General features: G+C 41.2%; 2 protein-coding genes across 2 annotated transcripts in view; one reads left to right on the plus strand and one right to left on the minus strand.

Annotated features, from left to right (window-relative positions):
- The window catches only part of ZFYVE26 (zinc finger, FYVE domain containing 26), a 47881-nt gene extending 32421 nt beyond the window's left edge, over positions 1–15460 (plus strand). Inside the window, exons 28-41 of the mRNA XM_010080770.1 lie at positions 805–974; positions 2231–2259; positions 4399–4520; positions 4612–4832; positions 5471–5618; positions 6103–6312; positions 7163–7378; positions 9438–9635; positions 9957–10159; positions 11048–11189; positions 11736–11795; positions 13088–13282; positions 14099–14143; positions 15251–15460. Of these exons, the coding sequence (XP_010079072.1) occupies positions 805–974; positions 2231–2259; positions 4399–4520; positions 4612–4832; positions 5471–5618; positions 6103–6312; positions 7163–7378; positions 9438–9635; positions 9957–10159; positions 11048–11189; positions 11736–11795; positions 13088–13282; positions 14099–14143; positions 15251–15460 (2169 nt within the window). The remainder of the gene's footprint in view (positions 1–804; positions 975–2230; positions 2260–4398; positions 4521–4611; positions 4833–5470; positions 5619–6102; positions 6313–7162; positions 7379–9437; positions 9636–9956; positions 10160–11047; positions 11190–11735; positions 11796–13087; positions 13283–14098; positions 14144–15250) is intronic.
- A 4253-nt stretch (positions 15461–19713) lies between these two features.
- Positions 19714–24538, minus strand: LOC104467133 (retinol dehydrogenase 12-like; the record flags this gene model as incomplete). Its single annotated transcript, XM_010080782.1, has 6 exons — positions 19714–20026; positions 21373–21562; positions 22377–22586; positions 23039–23143; positions 23440–23595; positions 24421–24538. Coding segments are annotated over 6 exons (882 nt in total), but the record flags the coding sequence as incomplete, so codon positions are not given.
- Between the last annotated feature and the right edge of the window lie 4 nt (positions 24539–24542).

The raw sequence follows: 24542 nt of genomic DNA on the forward strand, positions 1-24542 counted from the left end.
GTGTAGACGTGACAAGATTGCCAGTCCTTTGATATTTAGCCATTAGTTTCTGTTTAGTATAGTTGACGAAACTGGTAACAGTTAGCTCCTTGCAGAGTCCTGTGAAGTTATAGAGCCTAAAGAGAAAATCTGGTCATCAGTGACGAGGTAACTATGAGATCTCAAAAATGTGTAATAATAGCAGTATTGATATTTCAGAAGGCTGTCTAGTTCACTGTGCTGGCAAGAAGTAACATGAGCCTCATATAATTCAGATTACCGATATAGAAAATGTAATCTTTCCTGTTGGTCCCACTTTTCTGAAACCTGTTGTTTCATAGAGTACTTGAGCAACTGCATTAGTGCTCTAAGGGACAAGATTAATTTTGTGTTTTACAGGTGTGCTGGCAGTCTGTCTTCTCTTGCTTAGAAACAGTACTGTTTTCTCAAAGTATCTGTTGCTTTTGAATTTGGAAATTACTAAGAAGGTGTTAGACAGTCTACAGCTTCTAACTTTTCCAAGAGATTATCTAAATAGCGCTGTGATCAAAATCAGGACTTTAAATAGTGGAAAGCCCAAGACTGCAGCAAACATGTTTTAAATACCTGCCTCTGGGTTTTGTGGGTTTTTTTTTTTTTTTCTTTGCCATGCCCTCTCCAGAAAGGAATTGTAACAGTGAGAATCAATCATTTATAGTTGTGAAAAGCCTTATCATGCATGCTATTTCCTCTCTTCAAATGGAGTAAGTTTACTCATGAGTGGAGGCAGATCTAGGATGGGACTTAGTAAATTTCTGTTGCTAATCCATGACCTCTTTTGCTTAGTTTAACAGGCGCCATCACTGCAGGCGCTGTGGCAGGCTGGTGTGCAGCTCTTGCTCCACCAAGAAAATGTCAGTAGAAGCTTGCAGAGAGAATCTGTCTCGTGTGTGCGATCAGTGCTATAGCTACCACAACAGAGAACATCTGCCTGGCTTGGTACAAGGCACAAGCATGTAAGTCCTTCCATTCTAGTTCTCCTCAATTTCATGGGTACAGCAGAGTACATGAATGGAATGAGAGAAATAAGCATTAGGGTTTATCTGGATAATATAATAAATCTAGCTTTTTGGCCTCCAGCTATTGGGATTTTCAGATTTGATAGGTGTGGGGATGTTCTTTATGCTTCAGTTTACTTTTCATATTAGAAAGAACACTGGAGAGCCAGGCAACAGTGTCTTTAATTTTTAAGGTATCAGGTCATCATTAAACCTAAGAATTGAATGTTTTAATGCAAAGCATGTTCGGCACAAACTACTAGTGTGACAAAGTTTCATTCACATCGGCTCCTGGATTAACATCACATGTTGACTAGCTCTGCTGGACATAGCAGGGTTTTAATGTTATTCCTTAATCCCTTGATTGCGACTCCTTGAACCCTTGGGGATTCAAAAGCAAGTTCATGATTAGATAGGCTTTGAAACTGCCCTTAATAAAAGGGACAGCTGTGGTGACAGATTTTCATTATGTGGTTGCTTTAAGCTGCGAATTGGACTGAAATTCATTGTTAGGCCAGCAGGCTTGACAGGGTCACAGAGAGTAAAACTTACTCTTTTCGGATGCACTTCCAGCTGCATTTCCTTTTTTTCCTAGCAAGCCTGCAGATAGCAGTATCTGCTATGGCAGTATCAGCAGGCTTGTTTGGTAAAGAGGAATACCGTGCAGATCTGAAAAGGAACATCTGTAAAAAACAAGCAGTGACCTCCAGCTAAACCAGTTTGCGTCAGAATGGTTGCTTACACTGCCAAATTAGGTCAGCAGAGCCTAGCAGTGCGCTTGAATGCCACATGTCACGTTTTAGTTGCTTAAGTTTTTTTATACTTGCCCTATTTGTATATCAAAATCAAGTAAATCTTAAGGACAGAGACATGGATGCCAAAAACTTCATTTTAGCTCTGACATATTCTGATATCGGGCAGTTCTTCTTGCTCTCAGTGTCTGCTTTTTTGTGATGTGTGCAACAGTAATATTCCTACCGAGGGTATCACTTAGTGTAGTTGAAATACAACAATGCAGAGGCAGGATCTTAGATTTCCAGACAGCATGGGGTAGGGGCAGGGCAATGGGTTGGAGATGGGAGGGAAGAAGAGATATTAGATTTTTACAGAACAGTGTTCTGGAAAGGTTAGCCATATTGATCTCTCTTTTAAAACTATGTTTTCCCTAATGTGCTGGAGTAGGCGTGATGTTTCTTTCTATCATTTTATTACAGCAGAAAAGAAGGTCAGGACCAAGTGGAAGGTAAGCAATGGAGTAATATTAAACTTCAGTTTTATAAAGTGCCTGATGAGCAGCAGAATTAGAGATGGGAAGCTGATACATCTAGCTGCAGCTGAAGTGTGATCATAACTTCAGTTCCAAAATATCACTGATGGTTTTTTGCATGTGCAGACTGAAATTGAGCATTCCAAACTTCTATGAATGGAAATTGAGATTTAGGAGAGATGTCTGAGCTAATATTGAATGTGCTGGATGGGGATTAAAGGAAGGAACTGAAAAACAGTTGTTGGAGAATGCACTTTGCATACTAGAAACAGTCAGTGAGAGGCTGTGGTATGAGTAGGAATTAAGTAGCCCACTACAGAGCTATGTAGTACCATGATAGTACAACTCTGAGTACCACTGCAGTGTGCTCTGGTGTTTGATACTCCATGCTGGCTGGGGTAGCACAGGATGAGGCCCCTCTCATGGATCTGGTTGCATTCTGAGTTCCATCTCCTTTGCTGGCTGTGTGAATATGGACCGGTAACTTCTCTTCAGTGCCTCAATTTCCACATCTAATATCATAACACTTCAGGAATAATAAGAAAATGTAGTTTACTTTTTCTCTGCCATCTTTCTTCAGAAGACATTTACTGTTATTGCTTAGTCTGGGTGTTTGAGTTGATTCTGCAAAATTTTCCTCAACTGACATGAAATTCTGGCAGACCAAAACAAACAAACAAACTTTATTTGAAGTGCTTACAGGAACAGTGTGAAACATGGTGCACAATTTGCATTTATGCTACAAAACAAATGAGAATATTTTTCCTTACTTGTCCCTTTTTAAGTATGATGGGCTATTTGAGCATATTTTTTTTGCTGTTGACAGAAGTTTACTGCTACCTTTGTTACAAGACTGAAAAAGCTGAAATGCAGGTTCTGAGCTGCTGCTTCTGGTTAGATCTTTCTCTTTGCCTCTGGCATTGCTTCATATCATGATTCATTCAGTAGGAGTGAATAAGAACAGTATGGAAATCCTCAGATTTGAGAGGGAAAGTGTTTTATTCTGGTTTTCTAACTTATCTGATGAGACTGTGAAGAACGCTTATCAAATGTTTTCAAGCCTGGTTTATTCTAATTATTCCAGGTTTTTTTCCAATTGCATTTTTCGTAGTTGTTTTTTTTTTGGGTTTTTTTTTTTTTTTTTGTAAATTCACGCTACAGTTTTAGAGTTACTCAGCTTTTGTGACAGTCCTTCTGTGCAATCTGAAACAGTGAGTTTGGAGTCTTTTTTTTTAAGTTTAAGTTTTTTTGAAGGAGAACAGGAAGTTGGTCAGGGGAAAGAGCAGAAAATTAGCATTATTCTCCATTTCTTAGCATTGTGAGATTGGCCATTGTTTTTCTGCCAGGAACCAGAGTAACAAACTTGAGCATGATGGGGCTTGTGCATTCTCAGCTGCACTCAGATGACAGACAGTATTTGATTTGTAGCTATTCTGGGTTACTAATTTTAAAACGGACATTTCCATAATCTGGAGGAAAGAAGACGACTTTTCACTGAAATTATGTTTCTTGAATGATTTGTTCAAAACTCCAATTTTCTTCAGTACTATTTTGTATGAAAACTTAATATAAGGGGCTAGGTCATCTTTTCACAATCTTTTGTCTTGAAGCTGCTGGACTATGTGTTCAAATAACCTGAATTCTAAAAATAAGGTACAGGCAGTTAAGTCAATTTATTGTTTCTTTTACAACTGGTTCTTCAATTTCACTTTTTAGCTGTAACCCACAGTGCTCATATTTCCACTTCTATCCTGCTCAGAAATATTTAATAACTTCCCTGAGGGCAGACTAAAGAGGGGACATTGCTGTGCTTGATATCCAGTAGGATAAGAGTTGGATAATCATTTGAAGACATGTTACTGGAGCCAGTTTTTTGTGACAGGTTGTTGGTAACAGTGAAAGTAAGTTCAAGTACAATTTGGCAGCCTGCTGAGAAATGGAAATGTTTCTGTAATCTGTGTGCTGGACATGTGATACCAGCAGGAAGTGGCACAATGAGGAGATTGCAGATGACTGGTTTATGAGAGTATAGGAACACTCTGCATTATGTATCCTTAGCCAGGTTTGTTGCTTCTTGTGCAATGATTCTACCTGGTGTTTTCTTTTTGTCTGCAGAAACTTCTAATAATGAGTATTCTACAGTGGTGCAAATGCCCAAGGCAGCTGAGCTTGAATGGATTTTTTCACTGAATGAAGAGGAGAATGAAATTGTACGCAGTGAATTTTATTATGAACAGGTGAGGTCTGGAGAAAGAGAGTCCAATATAAGCAGTTCTCTGGAGAACTACCTCAATACCCATGTTTGTCTGTCTTTCCTCAAATTCTCAGGCTCCCAGCTCTTCCTTGTGTATTGCCATCCTTAGCCTGCACAGTGACAGCATAGTGTGTGGCCACCAACTGATAGAGCACTGCTGCAAATTGTCCCAAGGGCTCACTAATCCTGAGGTGGATGCTGGTCTCCTTATGGACATCATGAAACAATTGCTCTTTAGTGCCAAAATGATGTTTGTAAAAGCTGGAAGGAGCCAGGATCTAGCTCTCTGTGACAGGTGATTTATCAGATGTTCACTAGGATGTATTGAGGTATTGCCGAGACCATTATCCTTTTTTACTGGGGAGTGGAGGGTGGGAGACTTGTTTTGTGCTTGTACTGCAGATATTTTGAACAAGAAGAGGAGTTCATAATGTAAGAATAATGTAAGAGTTCAAATAGTAGAATTCAAGTAATATGACTACATAATAATTACTGAGAAAATTCTCAGAATAGAGAAAAATAGTTCACAAAGATTGAGGTAAATATTCTACTTCTGATATTGTGTATCTGCTTTCAATCTATATTTCAAAATAAGATTTTAAGCCTGCACTTCCTGAGAATGAGCATTTTTACACTTTCCTCGAGTTTTGTCCTACGGAGCTTGAGGTAGCATCTGTAATATATGAATTTCACACCTACTGTTCTGATTTGCTAATATATAGCTGGTGTCCACAATCAGCATCTGCAAGTGTTCCACTGGGTGCAGCAAAAAAGCACAATAAAAAGTAGTCTGAATAGGGTAGTATGATGGATAGAGAAACCTGGGATACTCGTGGTTAGGAACCACTGTTCTGAGAGTTGTCTTTGACAAAGTTCTTTAAGTGTGTGGTAATAGTGAAAGTGTATTTGTTTAACCTCTTTGTTTTCTCCTAGCTACATCAGCAAAGTGGATGTGTTGAATATTTTGGTTGCTGCTGCCTACCGTCCAGTACCATCTTTGGATCAGATTCTTCTCCCTGCAGCTGTAACAAGATTAAGAAATCAGCTTCTGGAGGCAGAGTACTATCAACTAGCTGTAGAGGTAACGACAGTGGAGGGATGTCAGTGTTGCTAGTGGTTCTATAGTGGCTTTTGGGTTTTCTCCCTCTTTAGTTCAGATGGATGTGATATGTGAAATGGACAATATTTAAACTGTTACAAACTGGGATTAAGTTTTTAAACAAGGAAGAAATAATTTTCTGAACACTGGAAAAATTTATGAGAAGGAAAAGTCTTGAGTTTTAAAACCGCTGAACTGGAATTTCCCAGATATAAATAGTTGCTTAAACCTGCACTATAAAAAATACTTCCACGTTTGGAGATTGTGGGTGTTTCGGTAGTTGGCATTTTGTGCCTGTTATATAGAAGTAAGCAGCATGGTTTTTTTTGTGGTTTGCTTTTTTTTTTTAGTGGGAAATCTGGTCTAGGAAGTGGAAGGTCACAATCACTGTGTGTGTGTTAAGCCAGTTTTCCTGTTTTCTGTAGCGGGACTGTGTTGCAATATTAACAAGCAATTTTGAATTTAGGTTTCTACAAAATCTGGGTTGGACCCTGGCGGAGCATGGCATGCCTGGGGCATGGCTTGTCTTAAGGCTGGAAATTTAAGTTCAGCAAGAGAGAAGTTTAACCGATGTTTGAAGCCACCTATGGATCTAAACCAGCTGAACCATGGTTCAAGGCTGGTCCAGGATGTGATACAGTACCTGGAGTCCACTGTGAAGCCTGTACTCATTGCGGTAAGTCGTGTGTTCTGTCTGCTCTGAAGGGCTATAGCAAAGCCCAGTAATGGTGTTTTAATACATATCTTACGGCAATGCATGTACAATATCAGTTGTTAGCTTTTTTCCTACTTTTGCATTGATTGCATATTGTAAACTGAATAATATTGTTGAGGAGTTCATTAGCTGTTTCATCACAGTGAATTGGTGTCTGAGAACCAGGTCATAGGATTTTATAGTAATTTGGGGCGTACTTGAGGGGAAAGAAGCTCTGCTGGTTCACATGTTATTACTACAGTCTGAGGAGACTAAGCTCAATCCCAACAATATGTTATGATGCTGTGGTGATGCCATTTTCCTGCAGAAACTCTGATAACTGTAGGAATTCAAAGGAGAATTTACAAATGCTGTACCACTCTTCTTTCCTTATTAAAAATAACTATTTCAAGGTTTGGGATTAGCTCTGGAAATTCAGATTAGGTACCAAAAAATGACTTTTAGTACTAGGTAACTGCAGTATCCTAATGATGAAGGACCTCTTAGTAGTACATATTTTAGGAGAATAAAAAAGCCTATTTGAATTAGATTATTGAAGTAGCTGTTGACAGTGGAATTGTGTTTAAATAAATAAGCCTCCTGTCTGTCCTTGGAAACAGCTGTGCTAGCTACAGCAACATTCATCACCTCTGTTGATAGCAGGGTTCCAATCTAGTGTTTATAAAAAGCATTACTGGATTCTCACCCCTCTAAAGCAATACCTATTTTAAAACCAAAATAACAGAAACACTTCAGGGCTGAGTGACAAGATCTAATTGAAAATAAAGTTTTCCTTTTACTCATCACCTGTCATTGATTCTCTTATCGGCAGGATGATGATTACTTTGCCACGTTGAGGGAACTTGAAGCAACACTGAGAACAAGAAGTCTGTCTCTGGAAATGATGTGTGAAGGGAAGACTCAACACAACAGCTACTATCAAGAGTGCTTGTTCTATTTACATAGTTATGGGACGAATCTGGCGATAATAAGCTTTTACATGAGGCATGACTGTATGAGAGAAGCACTGCTTCACTTGTTAAATAAGGTGAGTAATCTAAATTGAAATTTGAAAAATAATTAAGAGGACTTGAAGGCCAGTCTAAAATGGTAGTGAGCATCACGCAGTATTCTGAGTGTTTTTCTGCACAGGAGATTTCTGAGGACCTAAATGTTGTTACACGAACTATCCAGTGACTGACAAGAAGTTAGTGACATGAAAAAATAACTTGATCTTTACATCTTGTGTTTAATCTCTCTTCTACATTTTATTGAAACAGTGGCTTCTAGAGAGGAAAAAGTGGTTTTGTTTTTGTTTTTCGGTTTTTTCTTTTTTTTTTTTTTCTTTTTTTTGAAGTCCTGCATCAACAGCACTCTGTCATTTTTCTACAAAGCTGAAAATCTGGGACTATTGTCATAAAGTTCAGAAGAGAGAAGGAAGATTTTTGATTCCAACATGCCAATAACACTAGTCACTTTACTCTCTATCACAGTGTCTTTGTCTTTTGGTATTTTTTGTTGAATCAGACACATACGTTTTCACTTCTGTAACCATTAGGAATATAAGGGAATACAGGATCATGTCCCAGAGAACAGAAATGTAGGAAAGCCAAAAAGTGGTTTCCAGTTCTCCCTTAGGAAAATTTCATAATATAGGAGGGCTTAAGAATGTCTGGAGAAAACAGTTCTGTTTGTGCTAAATTACAATTAAATCTATAAATTATTCCAACAAGATTCTCATTAATTAATTAAGGGTGCTTCAGAGGAGATGTGAATCCATTACATCTCACCAACTTGAAAGCTGATAAGTGTGTGGGGTTTTGTTTGTTTTCTTTAAGTTTCTGTGCTTGTGTTTGACTTGCTGATTTTTTAAATTATTATTATTTGAAATAATTATTGAGAATGTACAACTTGAAACACCAAATTCCATTATCTTCAATCTGCTTGAGCTTTTTTAATAAAAATCTAAGTTGTCTTATCAGCTTTGCTTTCTCATTATATCATCACTCTAATCTCATATGCTCATCTGCATATTAAATTTGCTTTTCAAATGTGTCTTTTTATATCAGTTTAAATTTTCCTTTAAAGAAAAGTTGCACATTTTTGCAATGTTGGTGAAATAATTTCACTAGTTAAGTAGCAGACTTTGCAAATACTCTAGACATACAATTTGATGTGGAAGTTTTGGACAAGGAGTCTGGTAGCGATCATGCAAACTAGAGAGGAAGGTTTGTTACCTTACAGCTGTAAGGTAATAGGCTTCTGATTAAACACTTTGCAGTTGGTTGTTTGGAAACATTTATTTGTACAGGCTTTGTAGCTTGTATCTTACTGTGAGATTATTTTTTTTTTAAAAAACCGTATCATGTCTTTAAATTGTTTATGCAGACCATGTTGTCACACATGCTTCTTTCCATAGTGATGTTAATATGTGGGGCTGCCTTTGTGGGACTATAGTCAAGGGAAGTAAATATCCCCCTCAGCTCACTACTTATGAGGTTTCATCTGAACTACTGTGCCCAATTTTGGGTTCTGTAGTACAAAACAGGCATAGTCAAAGTGGAGCAAGTCTAATGGAAGGCCAGCAAAGTGGCTAGGGGCCTGAAGCACATGATATTTGAGGAGAGTGAGAGAGCTAGGTTTTTCCAGCTTGAAGAAGAGAAGGCAAAATGAAATCTCTGTGGTCTTTTCAGCTACCAAGTGGGTGATTATAGGGAAGATAGTGCCAGGCTTATCTCACATGTGCACAGTAAAAGGCTTAGAGGCAGTGGACACAATTTGGGTCAAGGCAAATTCCAACAGGATATAAGGAAAAGATTTTTTTTGTAGTGAGGACGTTTAGACATGGGGACTGGACCCTTGAGAGGCTGTTGAATCGCCCTACTTGGTCATGCTCAGAACTTGACTGGACAGGCCCAGAGCAGCAGAACCTAACTTGGAAGCCATTCTTTAAGTGGGAATTTGAACTAAATGGCCTCCAGAAATCCCTTCCAACCTAAATAATTAATTTTATGATCTCTGTCACTTAATGTTCCTTTATGTTATATAAGGAAAATCAAGAAGCCACAGTGGCTTTGCTTCAAGCTACATTTCTGATGTTTGTGTAGGAATCCCCATCGGAAGTGTTCATTGAAGGGATCTTCATTCCTAGTTATGAAAGTGGAAAACTGCATATGTTGGAGAACTTGTTGGAAACCATTGATCCAGGATTAGAGAGCTGGGGAGTCTATTTGATTGCAGCCTGCAAATACTTGCAGAGGAAGAACTACTACCATATTCTGTATGAGCTGCAACAGTTCATGAAGGTAAGATGAGGTTCATTGCCATCTCTTTTGGTGAAATGTTGAATACTGTCAGAATTTTGGTTATTTACTTTGATGTAAATCTGCACAATGGACAAGTATATTTTTGCTACTTTCCAGTCCTGAAAAACACATAGGAAGGCCTGAGCCTGACTGAAGCTGACCTGCTATGCATTTTTCGTGGATGTGGCACGTAGCAGTAGCTTAACTACTGCTTTAAAGAAAACAGAGCATTGCCTGCTTTGTGTGAGCATTTTAGTACAGACAAGGATTAGTGAAGGCGGTGTACTTCGGTGCACTTAGTATTCGATATATTTCTTCTAGGATCACGTTCGTGCTGCCATGACCTGCATTAGATTTTTCACTCATGGAGCAAAGTCTTACACTGAACTCGGAGGCAAACAGACATGGCTTCTGAAGATCAAGGACCATCTCAAAGTCTATCTGCAGGAGGTCTCAAGAAGTTCAGGAAGGAAAAAAATGGCATTCACCTTTCGGAAGAAAATGTCTGCTACAGATGTGTCGAGGTGTCTATAAACAAGAAGCTAAGTTATAGGAAAGGGGAAATTCAGGCTTTTGTCTTCTTTTTTTTTTTTTTCTTTTTTTTTTTTTTTCCCGGTGGTTGTGTTTAAGTTCGCATTAGCTAACACATGCTAGCTGTGCCTGACCCAAATCTGACTTTGTCTAGTTGCAAGTATGGGTTTCCCATTACCTTTCCCCCCCAACAGCCCAAGCCAGGAGATGAGCAATTGTTTCTACTAAAAATACCAATCTGTGTATCATCTGCTTTCCTTGAATTTAAAACAAACAAACACACTGCAATGCATAGACAGCTATGCACTGTATCAATGCACGAGATTTTTTGCTTTTACTTGTCGTTGTCTTGCCACAGAGCAAGCAGCTTTGTGGTGCTTAGCTGCCTGCTAGGATTAACTCACAACTTTCAACTGTGTACGAGTTACAGGTGCCAGACTTAACTGAGTCCCTGTGTTCATAAGTGGAAATGTAAATTTAGCCAGATATCTCTTGTACTTGGGCTTGGTTTTCTTAGAGTTCGTTTTTTTTTTTTTAAGGTTAGACTCTAAGTTAAAGATGGGAGGGAGTTTATGTGATGAATTGGAAAAGAGGGAGCAGGTATTTATTTGGGATCCAGATTCTCGGGCTCACTTTTTCGGAATAATGTGAACAAGTGCTCACGTTCAGCTTGTGATGCAGATTGAGGGCACAGATCTGAAAAGTATCTCATTGCTGCATACTTGGCTACACAAAAGACAAAGTCAAAAAGTAACTAAAATAATTTTTTTTAAATGTGTCTTATTTTAAAGAAATATATTCAAGAAATTAGTAAGTTCACACAAATAGTAATTTACACTTTCTCTGTTTCAAAATAAAGTGAGAATTTTTCCCTTGTTTAGGCACATCAATACAGTTGATCTGCAGATGGAAGTAACAAAGTTCCTGCATCGATGTGAGAGCTCAGGAACCTCTCAAATTACAAGTTCTTCCTTGCCCACGCTCTTTGGAAACAATAACATGAAAATGGATGTTGCTTGCAAGGTACTTACTGCTACTTCAAACACAGCTCTATTTTTCATTAGCAATACTAACTTGATATATAAGTTGAAACATTTAATGTTTGGAGCAGTTTCTGGTACTTTTCACGAGTAGGTTACTTGTGCATGTATGCAACCTACCATTTATGAAAAAAATCATGTTTTCCCTCCTAGCAGAGAACACCTGAAAACTTGGAGCTCCTCTTCTCAAAGTTCAAACTTTCAGGGGCAGAGGATCCCAATACAAATAGTAATGTGCATTTTGACTATACATCCAGTTGTGTTTTAAAGCAAGGCGAATACTGCTGTTCTAACTCTTTTTTAACTTCAGATCAGCTCCATCTGTAACTTGCTCTATGTCCCACAGGGAATTAGTGTGTGACAATAAACCCCGTATTTGCTCTACTTCTTGTTGGGATGGTGCTGTTTTCTGTTAAAGTAATGCATTGTCTTTGGCCCCTGGGCAAAATCTGGAAATGCCTTATTATTTAACTGTATGTAATGAAAAAGTAATGTGCATCCTCAAATTTGTCTATGCCTCTCTTTTCAGGTCATGTTGGAAGGAAAAAACGTTGAGGAGGGGTTTGGGATTGCATTTAGAGTCCTTCAGGTATGGAAAAACTTGACACAACAAGCACTACTATTAGAAAAGAAACTCCTGCAAGCAGCAATTGTTTAAGCAAAGGACTTTTTTGCAAAAGTCTTTTAATCCCCGAAAAGGAAAAACTTTTGAGAAAAGTCACTAGTTCAAGTCTTAAATGTCTGTGTATTTGGAGGAAGCTTGGTGAGGAAATGAAGATGCTGCTTCTATACGTATATGCTGCTTCTATATGTATCACATACAGCTTTTCCTTTGCTGTGCATCTTGTTCAGTGACTTAACCCTGGCAAACCACAATCACAGATGTGAGCAGAGAGCTCTGACTTGGTAGCTCTCTGCAGTTAATGAGAGCCATGCAAAGACACAGTAAATAGATAAGGCGAGTGCTATCTATGTACTGTTCTCCTGGCTGAGAGCAAAGCTAATTAACTGGAAACTCTCTCTGGGCACCTCTCCTTCCTCATGTCTGGGTAGAAGTTGAGGTGCTTATCAGTCAGCATAGGTCATTATCTTCCAAACTTTTCTGTGTTTCTCATCCATATATGAGGAGCTGTTACAAGGTACTGTTTCAAGCAGTGAGGTTTGCAGTTGCCTCCTATCTGGGACAGAGGTGGCACTCTCAAAGAGTATCTGTGGATATGGCCCGCCCTGCTCCTTCTCCCAGGTCAGGATGTACAAGGCAGAACGGCTGTTTGTAGTGAGATGGACACCCCTAGAAGAATAGCACTTCTTAGCACCAATGGCAGTCACTACCCCCAAGTGAAAATGGAGCTGAGTCCAGCTGCTGAGCATCACTTCTGTTTCCTTCCTTTTTTTTTTTCTTTTCTTGCCTTACTCATGGCAGGATCAGTCCACAGCTTTTATCATCTCTTCCTTCGTATGGGAGATGTACAGTGGTCAGTTTCCTCTTGTTTCTCAGGGTACACAAGGGCTGGCTTCTGGTGAGTGGCTGGACGAATATAGGGGGAGCTTGCTAAGCGAGGGAGGGGTGGGTAGGGACCTAGAAAGGGTCTTTTACCAGAAGTAGTAAAACCAACTTTTGCCACCCCTGAAAAGGAGGTGGTAATAGTGCTCTTGTTCTTGAGCAAAACTGAGTTTAACCAACCTGATTCTAGAAAACCTTTGAGCCAGCCTTGAGCAATGATGACTGGAAAACCAGAAGCCTCCAAAACAGCTTTGACTTCTTGGAGCATGATGTGATAATTTGTCCTTAGGAGAGATCGTCTCAGTTGTGTAGACTCACAGTGAGAAAACCTGCTGAGAACATTTAACATGTTGTTCTGATGTTCCAACTGCCTCTAGGACTTCCAGCTGGAAGCTACAGAAGTGTACAGCAAAGTGGCCACACAGCTGGTGAAGCAGCAGAAATACAGTGAGATCCGGCAGCTCCTCAAGTGTGTCAATGAGTCTGGAGTTGCAGCAAAAAATGATGGGGATAACATCATCCTAAACTGTCTAAATGAGTTTAAGAACATTCCTGAAATTCTGTTCTGCATTGTGTCCCTTTTGAAGTAAAATGGGTATATGCAATACAGGCTACGGGGAAACCATCCTGTGGTGCCTTTGCTGCTCTGTTAGTGAGTCTTTAGTATCTTCTGGCTCTGGCTTGTACTACAATGCATTGTTTAAAGGTGGGAGTGTGTGGTTTGCCTTATGCGAGTTACTCTGAGAGCAAACGGTAAGTTGCTGTGGCATGATCCTACCCTGCACTTCCCAGCGAGTACCCATGATGGGGAGAGAGCCTTTACTTCACAGGATCTGGCCAAATGCTCCTGACTGGGCTGGCAGGTGCTCCCTTCAGTGAGGTTTCCCTGGCTAACACAGAGGATGTGTGGAGGCAGAAACCTCCTGTCTCCATAGGAAACAATTTTAAGATTCCATTTGCCTACCACAGTGTCTTTTCCATCCCAGTGAAGGAAGGAGATGCCCTCTATGAAGTTCTACTAATCAAGCTAGGGGACACAGTCCACCCCTTGGGTCAGGGTGGGCCACAGGGGCCAACTCGTGCTGGTGTGCCGAGAATCTACAAATGCATTTCATGCCATGTGAGCCATGTCCCTGGGGGACTGCCAGGCTCATAGCATTCTCTAGGGATACCTCACAGACATGGCAGGCAGGAGAAGCTGTGGCAAAGGGGAAGAATCAGACTTTGTATTTTCTACATGTGCAGCACTTGCAGTTGGGACACTGTAACCATCTAGCTGTGATCTCAGCAGCCCTTTCTCTATGGAGGGGTTTGGTCCCTGGTGGGGTAAAGGTTTGCAAAGTGTAGTCTTTCTAAGTGCAAACACCTTTTTCCTTCTTTGGATGCAGGATCTTGACAACCTGATTCAGGATATGGACAGTGATGAAAACAAGGTAAGTACTGTAGAGGAACTCCTTTAGCAAGAGCTAAACAGCCCAGTCTTGGTCTGAAGGCTACATGCTCTCTTTCACCACCTTCTCTCTCATCCTCACTCAAGCCAAAGTTTTGAAGGCCACTTCCTAGATTGTAGAAATCACAGTGAATTCCTCAAGGCTGTGGTGTTTGTGACTGTAGAGCTGTGACATGAAGGTACTGCTTGATGTTATCCCTGTTAGTTACTTGCTAGTCCTCAGCGTGAGGGCTAGGCATTTGTTATAGTGGGAGGGAAAGTATTTCAGAGAGGTGCGTTGGTGGGTTTGCTGGTTTTGTTATCCAACTTTTCACATAGGTGCATGTGAGTTTCTAGTAATGGCAGACAGCTAACGAGGATCAACGTACCTCCAAGATGACAATTTCAGCTTATTGTTTCAGGATTATACTATTTCTGTTGTGATTGAGAGTTAAATGATAAAACTTCTCAAATTCTGATATACTTTTTTCCTTAGAGAAAGTGAAGTCTCAACTACTTGGTTTCGTTGTTAGCTTTCATACCAGGTGGCCAAGCCACTGGAGAGTCAGATAAATGTGAACTGTAGATGCACGTTTATAGATAAAGAGGCTGTGGCTCAGTTTGTGGATTGTCATAGATCCTGAGTGGCATAGCTGAGAATAAAATCTTAAGATCTGTGACTGTCCCGAGTCCTGCTCCAACTGACAAACTCACTCTTGTATGTAGATTGAAAAACGGGCTTTTCATTTTGCATTTCTGGAAGATCTATCAGTGAAAGACGTGAGCTGTTCTAGAACCAGCAATGGAAGAAAATGACTGGTTTAGACTCTTTGTTATGAGGATATCGTAAATTACTGCACAAGATAGGATTCCTGATGCTAATTTCATGGTGATACAGTAAAGGAGTTTCCCCAAGAGACAACCTGAATAAAATACAGCTGTCTATCCATCTTCTACATTGGGATCTGCTCCGTGCCATACCCTGCTTCATAATATGCTGCTACCTTGTAAAACATGCTTCTGAACTAGTTATTTTCAGTGAATCCTTGCTTAAGCTTGTCCTGTTAGTTTACTACAGCTTTCTGAGTTCTGACCGCCTCTTCTGCTTCAGATCCAGGCCTATGTGATGTGCAACAAGTTGCGTTCTGCCTATCTAGTCTCGGTGAGACAGGAGAAGACCAGAGCAGTGCAGCATGTGCAGCATGTGCGACAGCTGGCTGAGAACAGCGGAGATGATGTTGTGAAGGCCATCTGTGCCCAATGGCTCACAGTGCACCAGCCCAAAATGAGAAATCGGCTTCCCCAGGGCACTAGGAAGTAACACGTAATTGACATTCACCGTCATACAGAAGGGGAAGGCTTCAAGACAGCTTAAAGGTGTGTGGTTCAGCAATCTCTTGGTAAAATGGAAGTCTCTTGACTGATGTTGATGGCAAGTGGATGCTGCTAATGTGCCTCTGATGAAAGGAACTAAATTACAAGTGCCAGTCCTGTTTATGACAGTCACTACCTCAGGGTGTTTTTTGACTATCTTTTTGATGGGGAGGGAGGGGGGCAACTTCAAGCTGAACAAGCAGGAATTTAGGTGTATGGAAGAGAGCACTTCTGTTTCTGGTTGGGGGAGGGGGGGTTGGTTGATTTTTTTTTTTTTTGAAAGGCACTGAACTTTGTTTTTTATTTTTAATCCAGAGAACCTATAGGACAGAAAAATATCATCAGCTCAATGTAGGCTAGAGTATAAAACTTTTGTGATTATGGGTTTCCGGTGAACTTTTTCAAGATTGGAGAGATATTTTACACTGACTGAAATTCGGAGATTTTTTTAAGCCTCTATACAAACCATTGCTATTCCGCCCCCGCAGCCCCAGCAGTACAATGTGCCCAATTTCTTTGGTCACATTGTTTGCCTGAAAAGGTAGGAACTGATTTTCCATAGCAGGTTTCTACTTACCAGTCACACTGATGTGTGCCATATATATGGCACTTGAGCCCTTACCAGATGGATGAAGTTATAAAGACCATATCCTGTAAGCGGAGTACAAAGGGAAAATAATCCTTTGAAATAGTTGAACGATCACATACCTCTTTCTTTGCTGTGGTAATATACAATACATTGTTGCAATGCAGCTTTATCACTGAATAGTTGCCAGTGAACTTCCACAGTTTTTCATCAGGTGTAGCAGAAAATATGGAGAGAGCAAGCTGTGGTAAAATTGAACAGGTGGTCTGTATGCCTGTCACACAGGGATTTATTTGTTTCTTACGAGAATAATCTGTCCCTGTCAGGGACAATAGAACAGCAGAATAAATTTTATGAACTGGACATACTGTATAGACTATATTGACAGGCTTTGCTCTGGAAGTGTTAGGTTTAACTCAGTGTTATGAAAAAGCAGGAATCCTTTGTGCAATGTCAGTGTTCAGGGGTGCTGAAAAAAAGTAGCTGCTTCTCTGGAGCCATGACTGGGACATGAGAAAAGGGCAGAAGACTGGTAGACAGTAGTAGGACCTTCAAAAAGAAACAGAACAAAACATGGCACTCCACAACAGTTTGTGTTTGCTGTTTATATGTATTTCAGCACAAGAGCTAGGAAAACTAGTTCACTTTTTTGGTTAAAAAATTTATTGTTTACTTCAAAAGAAACAACAGGTTTTCTGAAATGTAATATAACTGTAAATAATTTTAGTACATAAAATAATCAAATAATCAAGACTGTCAAATAAGAGTTTTGCACTATCCCCAAGCTTACTGAAGTGGCAGAACAGACTTACATGCTATTGGAAAGGACTTGGTCCATCTCCTTTCGTGCTTCATGAGCAGTGCCCCACTGACACAAACACCTCTCTTGGAGGTGCTCTGCTCGCTAGAGCAGAACTAGAAATATCTTGGAGCAAAGCGGTCAAAAATGACCACATTTGGCTTTCAGAATCTCCTGACCACAGATTTGCATTATCTCATTAGTGAGCAGTACTAATGAAAGCTGCTTTTGTTTTCTTGGCCTGACTGACCTAGCTTTCCATCAGGTTACGCCATTAGGCTAATCCTAAAACGTGACACTATCCATGTCTTCAGTCATTTCCAGATCTCTGATTATGGGGAGGAGGTTTTACTGTTTGTGAGTATCCAGATCTGCATTGCTGTTAATACCTACTTTTCTGCTCGAGTTCCTTCAGCCATGTAGAGTACAGAGAGTAGAGTTTGCCATGCAGACCAGGCAGTTCTGTACCTGTCTTTCTTCCTTCCTGACCTCTTTGCACTGTACCGTATGCACTTTATATAGCGTTTGCTGTAATTTGATGTTCTTAACCTGGAATTGTAGGCATCTTTCTCTTACCAGCAGAACTGGAATTTTGATCCTGACTAACTGCCTTGTGTCACAAATACTGCAATTATGAAGGGGCTTTGAATTTTTGAGCATCAAAAAGGGATTGAGTACTGCCAGTTAAAAAGAACTTCTCTATTAATGACCAAGGTTTGTTTACAATGAAAAAAGAGAATAAAGTATTATGACTGTTAACATATATTCTGTTGGCTTTTTATCTCAGCATAGCTGGGGATCTCTTTCTAGAGCTGTGTTTTGCTTTTGGCTATGCTTAGCAGAGTAATTAGAAGGGGGAGACTTGCTCTGTCACGCAAAATCTCTCTGCTACAGTGTCGTCAATATTTAGATCAGCTGGAATATCACATCTTTAGAAGTCCTCCTGGTAGCTAGGTAGCTACCTCGGCCTCATGCATGTACTTTCACAGACCAGTAATCCTCTTTAGAGAGCTTTGCAAGTTAATCTAACTCTCCCTTCAAAGCCTCCCTTTGAGGCAGCTAAATGAGCTTTAGTTGCTTTCTTTTACAGATCAAACTAGATGAAGGTATAAATGACTTGCCCAAGGTCAAAACGAGTGGGTGTGTGTCTATGGAAATGTGTAGTTATATGTTGTATGTTAAATCTACAATCAGACTTCTTTGAGAAGAGCATTGACCTGCAATGGCAAAGTATTTCAGCCTAGAGCCACTTTCTGCTTTTTTCTTTTAAATGTTCTCTATCACTCCTGAAAGCTACTTTCAAGATCAGAGAACCACATGCAGACAAAGCAGGCCAAGCCTGCAATGCTAGGTAGCATTCTGCTGCTACATTGTAGTTGTGGATTTAGCTTCATATTCATGATGAAGCATAAAGAGGGAGGAAAAAAAGGTAGAGCAACACGGAGTAACACAAAGGGACTTTAAAATGTTACCCAAACTGAGTTCTCTACATTAGTACAGCAGGTGCAGAAACAGCAACACCAGATAAACTGGTTCAACACTTCTGAAGGAAGGTACTGCCTCCTGTTGTAAAAGGAAAAGGGCTTTATTTAGTATTGCTCCGAGATAGCACAGGACTGATCTGCATAGGTAGCATCCAGGTAGAAATAACTAATCATAAAATTAGGAGTCACTTCCCAAAACTGGCAGTTGGTCACAGTGGCATGCTCATATGCAAGTCCAAAAACTTCCAGGACTTTTTCAGAAGCAGAAGATAATCCAATGAGTTGTGGTACTTCTTTTCTAACTACTTAGCTCTTTCAGAAATAAATCTCTGATTATGGATCACACTAGGAATTTGCACCAAAATAGCACTAGCATTCCCAGGGAGCAGTCCCATTACTACGTGGATTGACCCAGCTGCCTTTTGATAGCACAGGCTGTATGGTGCCGCAAGGCCAGGCTGGACACCTTGGCCAGCCACAGCCAGTAACTGTTGGGCAGACAAATGTAAGGATTTCTGTGCAAGTCTTACTTTCCTGTCCTGTAGCTAACTTGACCATAATATCGAGATAGTCCTGACCTCTGCTTCATCTATTTAGCTCTTGGTAGTTTGCTGTCATTCAAAGCTAAGTCTCAGCTGAACTTGTTTAATGTTTTTTAACATAGTTGAGATGTTTTTTTACTCATTCTCCCCTTTTCTAGGTCTGAAATCATTTAAAGTACATCTAGGGGCTTTACTGTGACAACTTTTAAACCATCTTTGCTCAGTGCTTCACAGGAGATATGTCGACTTTTTTCTTTTTTTTTTAATAAGATAACTTGCCTATGCTTTTAACCTCCCAGTCACCTGCACCGAAAGCTGGTTTCTCAAAATATGTGCTAACCCTCAGTTAACTTACTGCAATCCATGGGCATTTGGGGCCAAGACACCTCAGTGGCTAGGGTCCAGCTTCTTACAGAGAATATAGAGAAAAATAATTGATTGACGTAAAAACGTTACCTAATGCTTGGTACAAAAAGGCCAGCACCTGTTTCTGTGTGCTTGAGAGCAATTGTATCGCATTACATGTAATTACCAGAAAAAAAAATCTAAATTCCTAAAGTACTTTCAATCTGCCCAGGTCAAATAGTAGGAACTGAAAATAACCTCATAGATCATAAGTTTAGAGTCCTACATTTTCACTATTACTGTTAGGAAACAATAATTAAATAAAGGTAATTCGTTGTTACTTCATAATCTCAACCTAAGCCTGCCACCCCCATTTCTATTCTAAAGCCAGGAACAATAGCTTCTGGCTGTTGTGTGAGATACCAAGCAAAGGTTGCTCCCCGTGCTCTAATTCTCCAGCTAGGATGGGGGACTGGTTGCTTACTAATCTCAATCCTCAAGTGTAATATTCCAGAAATTCACATTAGATTGTCATCACAGAGCCATCATGAGGGCAGCTGAAGTATCAGTGTTCTAGTCTCCAGGTCTCTCAGCAGTGCTCTTCCCAGAAGTATCGCTGGGCTCAGCCAGGTGCACACTTGAGGTCTGCGCTGCTCAGTCCCAGTGGATGCCGAGGAGCTCACAGCTCACGCTCCAGAGCTTCTTCGCTATCTCATCATCCCGACCCCGTGGAGATACGTATGCTGGCTGGCAATCACTGTAAGGGGAACATTTGTCTGTCTTGTAATACTAGATGCTTGATAACATGGAAGTTTAAGAGAACAGAGGAAATTGCATCTCATAAGATTTCTGTCCAGCCTAGTGTTTTTAGAGCTTGAAATGCACAGTCTCTGATGTTCCTGAAGCTACTCTTTTTTTCTTAATGTCTATACTTGTGCTTTATGTTCTATTGTCTGAAAAGTGAAAAGGATTTTAGGGTAGTCCAATGTAAATTGTGAATTACTGTTGAAGCTATTCATTTCTCACCACGTGTAAAACACCTTTCTCTTATGAGTTTAAATTCCACTGAAGTTAAATGCTCCATTTATATCCTGGGACAGAGAGTCATCCAGGGAAGACTAAGACACCTATTTATATATTCAAGTCTGATTAAGATGGTACAAACTCCCAAGTGAAGATCAAAGTCATTACACAGACTAATCTGGTCCCATATCAAAAGAGGAAAGCTCTGCAAAGAAACAAAGGCTCCAACAGTATCCAGGTGAATTTAAAAAAAAAAAAAAGACACCTTTTCATGTTCATTTCCCAAAAACAGCATTGTTACACTGCTCTGCACCTGGTAGGAAGCTGACAGGCACATCTGAATGAAGCTGTTCAAATGGCAGGCTTCAAATCTAGGATGAGGATGACTTGGTACGATTCTGGGCAGTAGTTTTGGTGAGGGGAAAAGGCATGACTATGCCAGGTCCTGGAGTAAGTCAAGTCAAGAAACCGCAGGGTTTCTAGTGGGAGCTACGAGAGACAGTTTGCAGGATGGAATGATAAGCACCCCAGCAGGAGTCCAGTGCAGCTGGTGTGTCTGTCACACTGGAGAATCAAGTTGTTTTGTCACATGCCAATCCTGAAAAATCTCACCTCCTAGCCCTGCAGCATCATCAGCCCTTCCAGCTCCTTGGGAGCACAGGGCCCTTCTGCTCTGGTGGGATAAAACGACAAAGAGAACCAAAGTGGTCTTCCCAGGATTGACTCAAGTGACCTCATTAACTAAACAGCTCTACTGAAAAGTGATTTGCCCAAGTCTCAGGCAGATCAGGATTAGAGCTCTGAGCATGTGACAGGCACTCCTGCACTTTGAGTACAGTGATATTCCTGGCGCTAACAGACAGCTATTGTGTAAAGTATTGTGCAGGTCAGGGATTTCTTCTAACGCAATATCTACTGCAACAGACCTGGAAGGGGTAATGCTCTAGTATTTGTCACCCTCAATCTTATCAGCCAGCATCTTACCCAGTCCCTTCTTAATGAAGAATGACAGTAAGTCTCATTTTCCGCAGGCAGCAAGGCTGCCTTCCACAGTGTATCACTCCATCAGCTTCCACCCACCTGAAATACTGTCCTGACACAGAGTCTAGCTCTTCTGCTACTGCACAGTAGATGCTGGTCTGAGCTCCTTCCCGCGGTGTCTTCAGGAGGAATGAGAATATCTTCCACAACCACGACATTACAAATGAGTGCCGGACCAGCTCCGAATGGACAGAACCAGGATGGAGAGCATTTGCTGTGACTTTAGTGCCTATGGCAAAAGAAAGTAATCCAGGACAAATCTGCATGCATCATGCTGCCTTTAAAAGAGTAATACACTCCTCAATTTTACCTGCAGATACTCTGTAGTATGGAGGAGTCCAGGCATGGACACAGGGAGAGTAAATGAAACTCTCAGTAGTTAATGCTTGCTCGAGCATGCCCTACTCTAATCCAAACACTGCAATCGCTATATGCCTGCTGCAAACAACATGACAGAGGGCCTCGATGCTAAAATAGCAGCAATTTCCAGCAGGCTTTTGAGAACACCAGCTTATTTTGATTTACTGTAATACTAATTTCCTAGAGAAGACACTACTAAAGTTTATGGAAAGGACTGAACGACATGGTGATGACAGATGTTATGACTTAAGAGGTTCTATCTAGTCCTATGCTATTTTACAGGCCATTGGCACTGAAGGCAGCTGAGTATGCCTCAGCTTTTCCAGTGCAGACTGCAGTTGCAGTTCAGCTGCTTCTGTTTTTTCAGCTTACAGTCACATACCACAATCATCTATGTGGATGCAGCTAGTTTTTTACAAGCACAAAATTAAAATTAAATCCATTCAACTGTGCCAGGCTACTAAACTCCTCTGCCCTGTTTCTGTAAAGACAATTAGTGCCTTAAGTCTCCTGGTTCCACAGACAGGAGATATTTTCTTCCTGCATCAAAGAACTGTCAGTGACCCTTGCCTCAAATAATTTCATTCCTGCATAGCCAACTTCCAGACCTTTCTTCAGTCAACTCTTCTTGTCCGTGGTGCTCAAAAGCCAAGCAGAAAAACACTCCACTCTCTGGGACTTGCCTTGCAGCCGCCTCGCCAGCTCCCGGGTGAAGAGCACATTAGCCAACTTGCTGTGACAGTAGGCGAGGCCACAATTGTAGCTCTTCTCGCCATTGAGGTCATGGAAGCGGATTCGGCCTCCGTGATGAGCCAGTGAGGACACGTTCACTATGCGGGCTGGGGCAGACTGCTTCAGACGCTCCAGCAATAGGAAGGTCAAGAGAAAATGACCTAGGGTTGAGAAGAAATGTCATCCTTCTCTGAAGGGTTCCCCTCCTGAAATTTCAAAGTACTTTCAACATATACTTACATGTGATAGCTTACTGCTGCCCTCATTTCAAGTCCAGGGAAAAGAAGAACCCCTGGAATCAACAGTTAAACTTTTATGGGGCCATTAAGTTCTGCTCCTCAGCTTCAAAAAGCTGGAGCTGTCATCCATTTCAAATGTCCCAGGTAAAATCTACAGATACTTAAACTGAATCCATGATAGGCAAATACATTGTATTACTCTGTCTCATGACACTTGAGCCCCAAGGAAACCAGCTTCCATCTCCAGAACTCTAACTCTGGCCTTCCATTCTTTCCCAAAAAGGAGGGATGAGGAAGAGAAAGTCTGGAAGCAGGATCTTCCTCTGCCATTCTACCACAGATCTTGAATGAAAACACGACTCCACCAGCCTTACCAAGATGATTGACTCCCAGGTGCATCTCAAAGCCATCAACTGTCTTGGAGTGAGGGCATAACATTATCCCAGCATTATTGATGAGAATATGGAGTTCCTTCTCCTCTGCAAGAAACAACAGACATCCTTAAACAGGCAAACATAGACTGAAGACAGCCAAGGCAGCACAAGTCAGCCAAAAAAAAAAAAACCCACACCTGTCTGAGTTGCAGCCACATCACCTCAGTAAAATCAGGATAAGTCTCCTCCCACAAACTAGCTCATGGCCTCTGACAAGCCACTGCCGTGAACTGCAGTAGCCAATGCAGTACAGGGCTATGCAGGTCAGAGATTTGGTGTTTGCTAAAAGAGCGGAAAACAGGAAAATATTCTCACTGAAAAGAAGGATCTAGAGGCTGTACCTGCTAGAAATTTTTCAGCAAACTCCCGGATGGACTTCGTATCAGCCAAGTCCAGTTTCTTCACAATGACTTGCTGGTTCCCTGTCTCAGCTCGGATTTCACTGGCTGCAGCTTCTGCCTTCGCAATGTTTCTGCAAGCAAGAATCACCCTCGCACCTTCAAGAGGGAAGAGAACAAAAGCTGAGATCATGGGAGCACACTGGGTGATCAGGGCTATGACAAGCACGCTGACTACTCACAGTGGTTACAAACAATGTATTGTTTCTTTAGGAAATCAGGATCAGTCAGGGGAGCCCCTGGGAGGGACAAAGCCTTTCCTACTATGTTGTTTGCTCCAATCAAGACCAAAGGTGTTTTCAGACCAGGAAAATGTACATCTCAAGTGCCTCTGTCCAGGTCCTCCCGGGTCAGGAGTGTGTACCACAGCCCTGGCGTGCTAGCGTTACATCTGTCCCTGTAATGGGAATGTCAAGCCAGGAGCACATGAAGATACTTGGATTCCAGACAGAATAATTTGTAAACGGATTGTGAACAAGTAGTTTAATCTCCTTACCAGTTACTCAAAAAGCATTTAAACCAAATAAGCCTGAAACATGAATAACTAAAGCACTCAAGAGTGGACCTATGGCATTTCCCAGCTTCATACAAGCAGAACCCAGCGATACCAGGAACTTCCCCAGTCGTCTCAAAACCGTTGCAGTGCAGAGCACTGTCGTATCACAAAACACATTTCTGGAGTTCAAGCTACGAAACCAGCTGAGGAACTGGGGACTTGCACCTAAGTGGTGACATCCTCTGGAGAAGCAACACTTGGGCTTGTCTGAAGTAACTTTGGAATCCAACTCACTTAGAGGTGAGCACCAAACACTCCTCCCCCAGACCCAGGAAAGGGGCTGTTGTGGCACAGGCACACACGTGTGAGCCGCAGAGCCCCACAGGTGTGAGCCGCGGGGGGAGGCCTGCCCATGGGCTGTGACTTGCCTCTTCCTGCGAGGTCTCTGGCCGTCTCTTTCCCGATGCCCGTGTTGGCTCCTGTGATTATCACCACCTTCCCCTCCAGCTTAGCTGTTGACTTACACTGGCCTCCAGCGACATACCTCCTG

Source organism: Pterocles gutturalis, unplaced genomic scaffold, assembly GCF_000699245.1.
Source record: "Pterocles gutturalis isolate BGI_N339 unplaced genomic scaffold, ASM69924v1 scaffold16436, whole genome shotgun sequence".
NCBI lineage: Eukaryota > Metazoa > Chordata > Aves > Pterocliformes > Pteroclidae > Pterocles > Pterocles gutturalis.